The sequence below is a fragment of the Galeopterus variegatus genome, unplaced genomic scaffold (assembly GCF_000696425.1).
Source record: "Galeopterus variegatus unplaced genomic scaffold, G_variegatus-3.0.2 Scaffold412, whole genome shotgun sequence".
Classification (NCBI taxonomy): domain Eukaryota; kingdom Metazoa; phylum Chordata; class Mammalia; order Dermoptera; family Cynocephalidae; genus Galeopterus; species Galeopterus variegatus.
The window spans coordinates 518595-533514 of record NW_007726523.1 but is presented as its reverse complement, the minus strand read 5'-3'; the positions used below and the strand labels follow the sequence as shown (position 1 = coordinate 533514).

At 36.6% G+C, this 14920-nt stretch overlaps 1 protein-coding gene across 3 annotated transcripts in view; it reads left to right on the top strand.

The window, feature by feature from the left end:
- Positions 1-14920, top strand: part of DEK (DEK proto-oncogene) — a 33469-nt gene that overhangs the window by 4474 nt on the left and 14075 nt on the right. Inside the window, exons 4-8 of one of the 3 annotated variants that reach the window (XR_550195.1) lie at positions 539-633; positions 1569-1689; positions 6662-6847; positions 10449-11296; positions 11403-11497. Coding sequence is in view for 1 of the 3 variants with exons in the window: in XM_008568474.1 (XP_008566696.1) it covers positions 539-633; positions 1569-1689; positions 6662-6847 (402 nt within the window). In the remaining 2 variants the exon portion in view is untranslated. Of the gene's footprint in view, positions 1-538; positions 634-1568; positions 1690-6661; positions 6848-10421; positions 11297-11402; positions 11498-14920 lie in introns of those variants that run through there. The other 2 variants (XR_550194.1, XM_008568474.1) reach the window with 2 other exon arrangements.

Genomic DNA, 14920 nt, shown 5'->3' with positions numbered 1-14920 from the left:
CCGGACCGGGGACCGGCAACGGGATCGCAACCCTCGGTGTTGCTCCCGCACCTCGCTCAGCCAGTGAGCGGGAACTGGTCTGTATGTGGGATCTGAACCCTCGGGCGGGAGCGCCGCCGCGCTTCCCAAGCAGCGCACTATCCAGTGCGCCACCAGGCCGGCCCCGATATTAACTTTTTCAAAGAATAAAGTTCTTGACTTCCTGATTTGGAAAATAAGAAGCATTACTGATAACTTGTATTACATATGGAAAGAATGTCTTTTTGGGTAGTAATTTTCCACTGGTGCCGTTAGAAAACATTTAGATGGAAATTCATTCAAATTCAAACTTATTTTCAAAGAGTTAAATTAAGTTTGTAGGATTTCTATAATGTTAATATGTTAGTAACATGTTTTTCAGTTTTGAACAAGAAATGTTGACTTATTTATTTAATATTGTAACTTGGAGACAGATATGAAAATAAAGGTGCTGGCTTTGGATTTTTTTGTGTGTACATTACTGAATAATAAATAGCAATAATAAGAGAAACATTTTCAGGTGTCCTCATTAAAGAAGAATGTGGGTCAGTTCAGTGGCTTTCCATTTGAAGAAGGAAGTGTCCAATATAAAAAGAAGGAAGAAATGTTGAAAAAGTAAGTTACTTTTAGAAATAATCATGTTTTGATCAACGTGCTTTAAGTTTATTTTTTAACATTTAAAAATGATTACCATTCATTTTCAGTAGATTGCTAATTCTTTTCTTTAAATGCCAGGATTTGACTTGTCTTTATATATTAACTTGGGATGTCCATTACTTTCCAATAGATAGTGACTATCAAGATTATTGAAAACTCTTAAGGAAATTTTTATTTTATAGAATGATATACACAGGTTAATCATTCACAGAGTCCAAAATTCAAAAGGTCTAAAAGGAATACAGTGAAAATCTTTCCTCTTCCTGTCCCATCAGGCACCCTGTCCCCCTTTAAACCATTCAAACTATTTTGAAGTTAATTCAATAGAAACAGTGTCCTTCATATTGCAAGCAAAGTGATATATTCTTAGAGGTTTTGTTTATTAAATGCCTCATAGTTTGAGAACTCAAAAAATAAAGATGATTACCCATTACTCCATTGAAACATTGTCATAGTAGGATTGCTGAGGGAAAAATGTAGTATTTCATCATCAAGTCTGTGAGTTTTATAATGTTGAACACTTTTTACATAATTTTCTAGTGAATTTGCTTAAAGTTAGTTTATTCTTGTACTGCCTTTAAAACTTAATTGGTAAATGATGTTTTCAGTTTATTAATAATCATATCTGTCTGTACACTAGTCACGGTTATTAAGAATAAGATTCAGAGAAACATTGGGTAAAGCTTTGAGGGGTCTGGCTGGTAAGTGGATCGAAACCCTAGACCTTGGTTTTATAACACGATGCTCTAACCAACTGAGTGAATTGGCCAGCCCTGCCTTTCTTTAAATCTGTGTAACTGAGCCAGTTTGGTTGGCTGTTTCTTTTCTATTGTGAAGAATGTTTATAAACTTTCCTGTTTAATCAGCTAGATTTTTTCCATTTTCTCTTTCAGATTTAGAAATGCCATGTTAAAGAGCATCTGCGAGGTTCTTGATTTGGAGAGATCAGGTGTAAATAGTGAACTAGTGAAGAGGATTTTGAATTTCTTAATGCATCCAAAGCCTTCTGGCAAAGTGAGGATCAGCTTTTACTATTTTAATAACAAATCAGTCCTTTATAGCCTCTCCGTTCTATGAAACAATAATTGGTTAATAGCAGCATTGCTGTCAACGTTTAGTAATATCATCTACATTCAAATAATAGGCCTTCCACTGACATATCTGCGACAATTTCATGATAGAAATAATATAGAAGGCTTAAGAGATATGTTTTCTCATATCAGATATAATAGGTGATAAGACTAAGAAAAGTAATTAAGTTAATGTCAGATCAGACAAAAAATACAAAGTAAATATCCATGGTTATGTATTTAGAAGGCACTGGAAGAAGAGACAGGTTGAGTTGAAGAAGAGGTGTTGGGCTGGGGGGTGGTTGGTGCAGCTTGTAATCATATCAGGAAAGACAAGATGGGGGATATATTAGAATGGATGTTTTCTAGATCCTATAATAAGGTTATGAAACAGTGACATAAAAAGCCAACTTTCCAAGTTTCCTAGTTAGGTTTCCAGAATCCTCAGCTGGAAAGGAAGTAAAGTGGCTTTATGGTTTTTCCACTCTTCCAGAAATATAGATTGGGTTTGTTCTATTTAATGGTAACAAATGACATCAGTGACTTAAAATGTCTGTTGAAGTATTACGACCTTGCATTTTAAATTTTTGCATTTTCAATTTAGGTTTGTCAGCAAACGTTTTTGGACTCTTCCTCATTTGGGTAGGAAAGGAAGTGTGAAGAGATTTAGCAGGCCTAGGAGTTCAGGGGAATGCCATCTAGAGAGGGGAGAGGGCATAAAAAATTGAAAGCAGAAAATAGCTCTGAGACTTTGTTTTTGCCTGCCCTTGGTCCTGATCACATTAGATGGACAAGGACAGATAAAGGATATTCAAGGTGTTACTTTTGTTGCACAGCTAAACACCCAAGGGGAATGATGGTGTTTATTTAAAGATGAGATTATATTTTCTAACTTTTACTATGGCAATACTTGTACTTACCTTTTTAGGATTTCATAATGCAAGTTGGTCACTATTTCCTCAGAAGCTATTACTCGGTTGCCTAAGTTGTGAGGGATATGTTTATGTTCATCTTTTTCTCAGTGATTTCAAGTTTATTGGTTTCAGGACACCATCCTTCTCTTTAAAAAATTAATTAATGAGGACCCCAAGAGCTTTTGTTTACTATTTTTGAAATTAAAAACATTTTTATTTTAAAATAACATGTTAACAATAGTAATATTTTGTGTGAAGAATAATTATATTGTATTCTGCTGTGTTATATAAGGGATTTGAGCATGTGAGGATTTTGGTATCCTGGGAGTGAGGGGGTCCTGGGACCAATCCCCTGGGGTACTTACAAAAGAATTAGTAGAGTGGTATTATTTTATGTTTTTTCACATGTTTTATGTCTGGCTTAAGAGGAAAACAGCTCAATTCTCATTTGCTTCTGCATTTGTTCTGTCGCAATGTATTATTTTTCTTGAAGTATATGAAGAAAATCCAGCCTGACACAGGTATATAGTGAGAAAAAGAAGTATTTTAAAAATCCTTTCAGGTAATTGCAGGTACTTTCCTTTAATACAACACTAAAACTCCACAATTGGTAATTTCTTAAAGGCTATTTATAATGTTTAATGTAGATCTGAAACCATTTGAATGAACTTGGACCTTTCATCATACATGTAGCATTTGAAAAGTATTGATTCACTGAATTATGCAGATCTTCCAAATGTTGACACGTTTTACTGAACACTGTCAAAAAGTCATATTAGTTAATATAAACACCATTTCATCAGAAAAATCTTTAGATATTGGGAAACTCAAGTTCATGGTAGTAGGCGTAATTATCCAAAGTTCTAATTTCCACTTGAAATTATGGCATTTATTGCTGACAATAAATATTATCAGTTGTTTTCCTTTAAGTGATGGGCTCATGTTGTTCATTTTAAAATTTTTTTGGGTTTTGGCAGCTGGCCAGGAGAGGGATCCAAACCATTGACTTTGGTGTTACAAGGCAGCATTCTGACCAACTAAGCTAATTGGCCAGCCCCTTGCTCATTTTTTAGGACATGTCTGTTCGTACCTAAATCAGAATAGCCATGTTTGTCAGGTTTTTTTAAATGGTATTTCATTAAAAAAAAAAAAAAAAAAGTAGCTATGTTAGTTCACAGTTCAGTCAATTGCACAGACTCCTCCTTGAGAAAAACCACTGAACTTCAATATATAGCCAGAGTACTTTGTGTGTGTCTCCCATTTTGTCATAGATAATTGTAAAGACTTTTACTCAATTGAGAGTTAATACAACTTATATTTATTGCTTGATCAGTGACATTCTTAAGTGAAACTTTTTTTGTTGTTAGTGCTGGTGTGTTGTGAGGAATACAAGAACTACTAGTACATTTTGTTGCCTTGATTAGTATTAAGGTTCCAGTTTTACCCACCTTTGCTCTTGCCCAATTTTTACAAATGTCAACAGTGAAAAAAGCAAATAAGTAATATGTTGGTATTATTATGAGAGTAGTTTGACCATGTGGACTCCTGAAAAGATCTCAGGAAATTCCACAGTCCATGAACCACACTTTGAAAATCAGCTTTATACTTCCCGTAGGATCTAACTCTTACATTAGGTTTTCGTATGTGACCTTGTTATGATTACTCCTTAATCTGCTAGTGTCAAACTCAAGCTCTTTTCTTTGCTATCATAAGTTTTCATTTAAGAAAAATGCTGTAAACTCATTACTACTTTTTCTTCTCTGTAATAATTTGTAAATTGTTAAATGAACATAACATTCATCACTGATCATTTTCCTATCCTTGTATTATACTTCTGCCTTGATTATTTTGTTAACCAGATTTTGTTTCCAAAAAGAGATAATGCTGTTGACATTGGATTCTGATTAATTATAGATTTTTAGAACCAGTGTAGGCAAATACTAAAGCATTTTTTTTTATTTATTTATTTATTTATTTATTTATTGGTCCTTTTGAGGCCTGCCGCACCGCGCTCAGCCAGTGAGCGCTGTGAGCACACCGGTCATCCCTATATAGGAACCGAACCTGCGGCAGGAGCGCTACTGCGCTCCCAGCGCCGCACTCTCCCAAGTGTGCCATGGGCTTGGCCCCAAATACTAAAGCATTTATATGTTATTACTTTTTGTTTTTAAAGCTTCTCATCTGTTTTGGGGAGTTGTATTTTCTTGAGTGGTTACTTGAATAGTTTAACGTCCTTTCACTTTTCCGTATAGATTTATCTAGTGCCTATTCCAGTTTCCATATTACTAATTTTATATAGAGATTATATCCTCATTACCTGCATCTGGTTCCTGAGCTGTGATAGTAAGGGATATCTCATTTAATACATTGGAAACCTCTAGTTCATATAGCCCTGTAGTGAGAGTTTGGACTGTGAAAGTCACCTTTCTTCCAAACAGTGCTATCAAAGAATTTATCCAAATGTATTATTAGGGTCCTGGTAATAGCTGGTAATGGTAATCACATACAAAGGATATCGCTATACATTCAAAGAAGTTTACTCTGGAGAATCCCCTCTGAAAATTGTCCTTGATTGGTCCACTAAAAGTTTCTGGAGTGACCTCAAATTGGCTGTTCAGCAGTCTGCCTTTAGAAGGGTAGGTTGAGCGAGCTGGAGGCTACCCTGTAATTTATAGATAGCCTGATAATACTATTACACAAAGCAGCCACTTTTTCTTAATTTTTGTGTAGGTGGCAGTGACTGTTAGAAGATTGGAAGTTATGGGCCGGCCCGGTGGCGCACTGCTACAGTGCGCCGCTTGGGAAGCGCGGCGGCGCTCCCGCCAAGGGTTCAGATCCCACATACAGACGAGCCGCTCACTAGCTGAGCGAGGTGCGGGAGCAACACCGAGGGTTGCGATCCCGTAGCCGGTCCCGGTCTGGTACGAGCGCGACACTGAGGGTTGCAATCCGTTGCCGGTCACGAAAAAAGACAAAAAGGAAAAAAAAGAAGATTGGAAGTTACTAGGAGAGAAAGAACCTGTTGTTCTGCTACTTACATGAAAGATATTGCAAAAGTTACCACAGCATTTATATAATTGAATATCTTAGTATGTCATGAAAGTTTACCTTAATGTTTTCTGCTTATTGCAGGAAATAAAAAAACAGGCAAAAATAAAAGAATGTAAAAGATATTCATAATCTCAAATAAATAATATTAATTTCTTAGTGTATATATTTTAAAATCCTTAATGTAAGGTTATTTAAACAGTTTTCAATTTCAGAATTTAGCAAATACTCCTCTAAGAAAGCATTTAAAAATTAAAGTTGGTTAATGCAGTCAAATCATTTTCTTCTCATGATCTACTCTGCTTTTGAAATATGTATGGTTTAATTGAGCATCAGTAATAATAATGTACTTGTTTTGTAATTCTTAATTAGTTTATAATTAACATACCCAACATTTATTGCATATTTAGAAGCATCATTGAGAATATGGTCCTGACATTAAAAGTAAGACGTAATATGAATACAAACTGTATAGTTCATTTGCAAATTCAGGATGTGTGGTGATCAGGTTTTATTTTCTTTATGGATGATTCCTCCCATTCCTTAGATTGGTGCACCTTCTAAAGCAAGGAGCTCCTCTGGCAGTAATGGGGTTTTTTTTTTGGTTTTGGCAGCTGGCTGATGTGGGGATCTGAACCCTTGACCTTGGTGCTATAACACTGTGCTCTAACCAGCTGAGCTTACTGGCCAGCCCTTGGTAGTGATAGTTTTAAGACTTATGGGAATGAAATATAAATTACAAGTTTAACTTAAAATATTTTCTTGATAAAGTGTAAACAGCTGTCTGAGCTTAACTTAAAGATGAATTCTCTATAAAGCTGCTAAGTTTGTAAATATAATTTCTTGAAAGAGGAACAAGAAGTTGAGTTGAGATATAGTTACTAAAAACTGAGTTGATTGACTTAAAAATATAATACTTCATTGGTGTTATCTTTATAAATTTTTTTAACGTAGCCATTGCCAAAATCTAAAAAGACTTCTAGCAAAGGTGGTAAAAAGGAACGGAACAGCTCTGGAATGGCGAGGAAGGCTAAGCGAACCAAGTGTCCTGAAATTCTATCAGATGAATCTAGTAGTGATGAAGATGAAAAGAAAAACAAGGAAGAGTCTTCAGATGAAGATAAAGAAAGTGAAGAGGAGGTAAAATGTTTCATTCTATTTCTTTAACAATTTCTTTCCATGGGGAGAGTTAAGTATTATATGTAACAGGTACAGCCAGAAAACAGAGTTCACTGTTTTTGATTCTGAAGGCACAGAAGTACTTAAGTATGAGGGTACTTCAAAAAGTTTGTGGGGAAATGGAATTAAAAGATAATGCGAAACTTTCCATGAACTGTTTGAAGTTCCTTCATATAAATCCATTTCTTTCCCTTAAGGAGCTTTTAGTTTCATTGTCATGCCAGAGCATAAGAGTGGAAAAGAGTGGGGTTGGTGTGGACTAGATTTGAAGTGGGCCTTGAGCTGGACCTTGAAGACTGGGTAAATTGGAAGGGAAAGGAAACAGAAGTGTGCATATCCTGAAGACGAACACATAGGAGTATGTTCTTTGAGAACTTTTTAATAGTATATTAATATTTTATAATTTACTTGAATCATTTTATTCTGGTTTATGCAAAAAGCAAGGGTTTTAAGGAAGATTTTTTTTTTACCCTTTGGGGATTATTGAGAATAACCGCATTGAAGTTTATTTGATCAGTGGGTAAGTTTTGTATCACTTTGGAATGTCTGCCACTTTATTTGGGAGTATTTGTAAAACATTGAGAGTACTTAGCTTCCAGAATGAAACTTCAGGAAGAGGAGAACTGCTGAAGCGATTAAAAGGGTTAACTTTACCCTCTCTTTGATGTATATCTTCAATCAAGTAGACCAGGGAGAGCAGAGATGAGTTCCTATTATTGTTAATGGTGTTTTGGTAGACTGTATTAACTTGGTTTTGGTGTCTCCTTCAGAGGTCAGAACTTTTTCTTTAAATTGGGTAAATTCACTTGTCTTATTTAGGGACTTGATTAATGCCAGCTTGATATTGTGGGCCAGATAATTCTTTGTTGTGGGGGGCACCCCGCATCCCTCAGCACTGGCAATCAAAAGTGTCTCCAAACATTGCCAGTTGTGGGGCGTAAGGGGAGTACATCTCCATTTGAGCACCACTGAATTAGAGGTAATAAAGATGTTGTGAGCTCTGGTTTCACATAGTGTGTGTTTAGTGTGTATATTTGTCTTGAGGTATTTAAAATTTATGCTTGTTTTAATGTCAGATTTTATAACGGGTATCAAAATTTAGAGTAATGGCTGCTGTTTTAACTGCTGACCCCATAGTCTGGAATAATAATGATCCAGTATGGGTAGAACAGTGGCCTTTAACTTCTGAAAAATTGTCAGCAGCTCAAATGTTAGTTTAAGAACAGTTGTCCTTGGGTCATATTGAACCTTCTAATAGCCCTTGGAATACTCCTATATTTGTTATTAAAAAGAAATCGGGCAAATGGAGATTATTACAAGATTTAAAGAAAATTAATGTCACCATGGAAGATATGGGAGCTTTACAGCCTGGTCTCCCATCTCCTGTAGCAATTCCTAAAAATTATTCGATCATAGTGGTAGATTTACAAGATTGCTCTTTTACAATTCCCCTGCCTCCTCAGGATAGGATAAGATTTGCATTCCGTATTCCTTCTACTAATCTTCAAAGACCATATGTCAGATATCAATGGAAAGTCCTTCCTCAGGGAATGAAAAATAGTCCTACTTTATGTCAAAAGTTTGTAGATTCAGCTATATTGCCTGTGAGAAGAGATTTTCCTGATATGTGCATTATTCATTATATGGATGACATACTTTTAGCTCATACAGAGATACTGATCCTACAACAGGCTTTATTACAATTGACAGAAACTTTACAACCTTAAAATAGCTCCTGATAAAATTCAGCATTCTCCTCCTTTTAATTATTTGGGGCGAATGATTCAAACTCATTATGTTGCCCCACAAAAATTACATATTCGGCTTGATTAGTTATCAACATTAAATGATTTTCAAAAACTTTTAGAAGATATTAATTGAATCAGGCCTTATTTAAAGGTTACTACTACAGAGTTAAAACCTTTGTTTGATCTTTTACAGGGAGATAGAGATCCTACATCTCCCAGACACTTGACTGCTGAAGCCCAGAAAGCCTTAACCTTAGTTCAAGACAGGCTGTCTTCAGCTCAGTTATTAAGGATGGATTATGCCCAGCCTTTACAGCTGTTTATTATAGCAACAGAATATTCCCCCACAGGAGTTTTTTGGCAAACAGCTCCAATAGAGTGGTTGCACCTGCCTGTGGCTGACAAAAGAATACTAACAACATACTCAGTCTTGGTTGCCACCTTGCTATTAAAGGGAAGACAAAGAGCTAGAGAGCTTTTTGGAAAAGAACCTGACATTATTGTCACACCTTATAATAGCAATCAAATAGATCAACTTTTACAGAAGGATCATGAGTGGCAGGTAGCATTAAGTGGTTATGTAGGTCAAATATATCACCTACCTTCACATCCTTTATTAAATTTTGTAAAAGTACACCCTATAATTTTTACACAGAAATGTTCATCGCAACCTTTGCCCACACCTGCTAAGTTGGTTTTTTCCAACGGGTCATCTAATGGAAAGGCGGCTCTAATTATAAATGACACCTCCATATCTTTCCAGACTAAGGAAAGTTCAGCTCAAAAGCTGGAACTTTTAGCAGTCATAGAGGTGTTTAAAAGGCTACCTAATGATGCTTTTAACCTTTACACTGATTCAATGTATATTGTTAAATTATTTCCACACATTGAAACTGTTCCATTTCCTATGAGTAAAAGTGATATTCAGAATTATTTAATACAATTGCAAAAACTTATACATTCAAGAACAAAAGCCTTTTTTATAGGACACATTCGGACATACAACAATTTATGAGGAAACTTATGTGCTGGAAATAAAATGGCTGATTTATTAACAAAAAAATATTATTGTTTCTTCAGTACAATTGGCTATTGATAGTCATGCTTTACATCATCAAAATTCCAGTGCTTTGCGAAAATAGTTTGGTTTAACTAGAGAAACAGCACGTCAGGTAGTTAAAAATTGTACTTTGTGCCCTACGCAACACCCATCTTTGCCATTGGGAGTAAACCACCGAGGATTAAAACCTAACGCCTTGTGGCAAATGGATGTGACTCATTTCCCTTCTTTTGGGAAATTAGCTTATATACATTCTTGTGTGGATACATTTTCACATTGTAAATGGGCAACTGCCCAAACAGGTGAGGCTGTTAAGGATGTTATTCATCTCTTTTCCTGTTTTGCAGTCTTAGGTATGCCTCAGTCTATAAAAACTGATAATGCTCCTGCTTATACTTCCAAGAGTTTTGTACAAAGTTAAACATTAAACACATAACAGGAATCCCTTACAACCCATAAGGTCAAGCAATTATTGAACGTTCCCATCAGAACTTTAAAAGCCAATTATATAAATTACAAAATTCTGAATACAGGTATTCTTCCCCACATCACACCCTGTCACATTGCCTCTTTGTTCTCAACCATATAAATGTTGATGCTCAAGATTCTTCTGCCTTTCAGCGCCATTTTTCATCTCTAGTAACACCTTTGCCCACGGTCCTCTGGAGGAAGGGACCTGATGTTTTACTAACCAGTGGTCGTGGCTATGCTTGTGTTTTTCCCCAAGATGTTTCTTCTCCAATTTGGATTCCAGATAGACTCATCAGACACCATGGCCCAACCTTACCTGCCACCTAGGACCTCCAGATGGCCCCACCTGAGGGAACGGGGCAGCCGCCCACTTCCACCAACCAACCACCAGCTCTCTAAAATGTTGTTGGACATGAGTCTCAACAAAAACCACCGTCGTGCTCAAACCACAGAAACTTCCCCATTACCAACTTGGGGTCAGATAAAGTCTTTAACTTCTTCTGCTCTTGCTTTACTTGAGTCCCAGTGCACTCCGGCAACTCCTGAGACTCTTTTCTTGGCTGTCATTACTTTGCTCACTTTACAGTCCTCATCAGATACCTCGGATCCACGATAAAGATAACACAACAAGAACTCCTCGCTCTCAAATTACAAAATAAAAAAGGGGGAGATGGCATGGTCCACGCCATGGCAGGACCCTAAAGGAATCAGCTTGGGCTGCCCTCTCTGAGTTGGCAAGGCCGCCGGAGGGAGAGCTAACACAAATGATTTTGCGGTCAATGAACTAAACATTCCCACAGAGGATCCAGGTAAATTGGATAATTCTAAATTATCCCTTTATGACAAATTGATCACACCAACGTATGCCTCAAAAGCACCTCTCATGACTAAACATGAGCTACAGCCCATATAGGCAAAATTACTTCAAAAAAGAAATCCCCATCCTCTCCCTACCATCCTTGTGAACGGTTATATGGGATACAAAATAGGGAAAGGAAAAATTTGGTATCCCCCTAGGGGACGTCCAAAATATGATATAAGTTGACAAACATCATTTACTGGAGATTGTATTAATGGCAAGAGAATGGTTGGCATTAATGAGAAATTATATGATTGGGACAAATTAGGTATATGGGAATGAAACCATAGAACTCCCTTTACTTGGTGGTGTCCAGTTTTAATAAATCATTAAAAATCAGGTATTGGGATAAAAATATATGCTGTAAAATTATTAGACATGGGAATGAAACCATAGAACTCCCTTTACTTGGTGGTGTCCAGTTTTAATAAATCATTAAAAATCAGGTATTGGGATAAAAATATATGCTGTAAAATTATTAAACCTGCAAAATTAGATCTTAGAAGAATAAGAGAGTGCACCTGGTTTTGTGAGGGATGGTGCTGTGCACAAGGACACTAACATTTAGATCAAGATTACACAGCCACAGCCAATGCTTAACCTCAAAATGTGCATGATAATGCTGCTCAAATATCCATTGTTCCTTTTCCATATGAACAATAGGCTCATTCCATTAAAACAAAATCGTTAGACTCCCATTAGAATTTAAACGTTAGCATTGTTCCTTTTAGAAAATTTGTACTTACATTTAACAATAGACATAGGTCATATGATAGTATTGTCTATCACTTTGTAACCGCAATAACTGCAACCCTGTTAATAGGGTAGATATTAACCACGGCTTGCCAACAGGAAAAGGTCACAGGTTAACTTCAGGACAATGAGAAGATGGTTCCGATCTGATAACCTGATACCAAGAAAAGGAAGCATGAGTTAATCACGTGAGACGTGCTGACGAAGGGAAAGAACTGGCTGACCGCCAAAAAAGTTTCCCCCATGCTTTTTGAATTACTGACTCAAGCTTGCTGATGTAATAAAAATAGTACCCAAGCCCCCCCTACAGAGTTGTAAATTTAAATAAAAGGCATTGTCTCATGCTCTACTGGGCTCCAGCTCCAAAGCGCTGACAGCCTGCAGAGAGAGAACGTGCATATTGATGCATCAAGGTCTCCGTCTGTGTTTGTTATTTTTGCCGACCCTCCTCATCCCTTTTCGGGTACCCACCCCTCGCTGAAGCTAGACTTCAGCACCTATTATTGTTAATGGTGTTTTGGTAGACTGTATTAACTTGGTTTTGGTGTCTCCTTCAGAGGTCAGAACTTTTTCTTTAAATTTGGGCAAATTCATTTTGTCTTACTTAGGGACTTGATTAATGCCAGCTTTATATTGTGGGCCAGATAATTCTTTGTTGTGGGGGGCACCCCGCATCCCTCAGCACTGGCAACCAAAAGTGTCTCCAAACATTGCCAGTTGTGGGGGGTAAGGGGAGTACATCTCCATTTGAGCACCACTGAATTAGAGTTAATAAAGATGTTGTGAGCTCTGGTTTCACATATGTGTGTATTTAGTGCATATATTTGTCTTGAGGTATTTAAAACTTATGCTTGTATTAATGTCAGATTTTATAAAGACTTCTTTAAAGCTAAGTATGAAATTCTTCATAATTTGAGAGAATGGTTACAAATCTAGCAAGTGGTTTGTAGATATCTTAATATATTTTTGTCATGAAGGAAGATGAATAATCTGAGCACTGAAGTTTTTATGTGTTGGACATCTAGTAGGAAAACATGTTTGCTTATATTTACATATATGATAGTGACAATTTTTAAGTAATAGTATCCCTCATTCGACAAATTTTTGTTCAGCTACTACATGCCCTTCACTGTTTCCTATACACTTTTAAGTTGTCATAGAATATAAATTTGATTTTTTCCTGGAGACATCATCATTACACATGGGCTTTAGAAACTGGGTTCAAATCCCAGCTCTACCTTGGATTATCACTGTATGACTTTGGTCAAGTTATTTAAACTCTATGCCTCAGTTTCCTATCTATAAAACGGGAATGATAATAGTACTAGCCTCATAGGGTTGTATTAAATGACCTTATTTAAAATGGTTAGAATGATATTTCTGGCAAATGTACTATATAAGTATTAATTGCTATTATATTAGAAATATATATTAGAATTAAGACAATCTTTTATGACAAGTAAAATTTCTAAATCTAATATTCCTGTCTTTACCAAGGCAAAGATTAAGAAGTAAGGGTATTTTATACTCATTTTCTTATTTGTTTTCCAGATTATTGGTTGAACTCTGTGTATACAGATGATGTCATCAAATGTAATTCCAAAAAATTCTGTACTGGGAAATCTTTTTTTTGCTGGTAAATTTCCCTCCAACAAGCATAGGTTTTCTTACTGCTCTAAAGACCCTTAACATTTAGGACTACTCCTCTCAAAAACCTATTACTGATAAAGTTCCTATGAAAGGTTCTGGCAAAAGATTAGGCAAATAAATAGGTTTAGTTATTTTCTATAAACTGATTCTGAAAATCAGCTGGTTCTAACATACTGGATTATCATCTTTAGGGCAAAGGTTACTAACGTGAGCTAGTGAAGTTAAACCATGCCCTGCCATGCTATTCACAGGTGTTAACCTGAGACAGAGAAATTACTGGAGAGTACAGAAAAAAGAAAGGTCAAACAGTGCCCATTGGAGAAAACAACTCTAATAGTCATTTGAAATGCATACTTTGTTCCTTTTTTCATCTTATCCTAATGCCTCTTTCTTGAGTTTTTGTTTCCTAGTGTTTTTACAGCACACTACTTATCTCTAGGAAATTATAAAACAGACTTTGTGTCGGCCCGCCCGGTGGCGCACTACTACAGTACGCCACTTGGGAGCGCGGCGACGCTCCCGCCGAGGGTTCGGATCCCACATACAGACCGGCCGCTCACTGGCTGAGCAAGGTGCGGGCGCAACACCGAGGGTTGCGATCCCGTTGCCGGTCCTGGTCTGGTCCGGGCGCGACACAGGGTTGCGATCCATTGCCGGTCACGAAAAAAGACGAAAAGGAAAAAAAAAAAAAGCAGACTTTGTGGATTTTTACTTTATGTGCATTTAAAATTTATCTGAACATTTCCTTATGTATCAGGAATGTTCTTAGGTGAAATAATTCACTTTACTTATAATGTCCAAAACAAGTTTATTTTTATTTCATGACAAGAAATACACAGGCAATTCTGGGCCAGTATAGCCAGCTGAAGAAAGGTATCAAGGATGTGGTTACCATCTCTTTCTGATCTGCCATCTTCTTGGTGTTTTTAACCTCATGATCATAAGGTGGTTGTTTTACTTTTAGACATTGTATCCATCTTCCAGACAAGGAAGAGCAAAGGGCTTTCTCCTAGTGATGTTTTGGCTTTTTTCCCCTGGAAGGGATGGATGCTTTTCACTAGAGGTCTCCATGCACATGGCATTGGGCAGAAGTTTGTCACCTGGCTATCTAGCTTTAAGGGAAGCTGTGAGATCCAGGTGTTAGCTTTCCTGCTGTTACTAGGAGGAAGACAGATCAAAAGTGGGTTGTGAAATGTGAGCATCCTACAATGTTTACCAAATCAGAGAAACTTTCAGTTACAATTTTTGGTAAACTATCTGTTTGGACCGTTTGAGGGATTATTTGGTAGTGGTGGGAGGGTGAATCTGAAAGTTTTGTTAGTCCTTAATTGTGTTTTTAGTAAACTAAGAAATCTTATTTCATAATTTGATCAGAGGGATTACAAAACTGTATAAACCATTTAAACCTTTTGTTGGAAGGCAAAGTTAATTTCATCATCATAAAATCCATTTAGACTTAAACATGTTTTCATAATCTTTTGTGAAATATAACC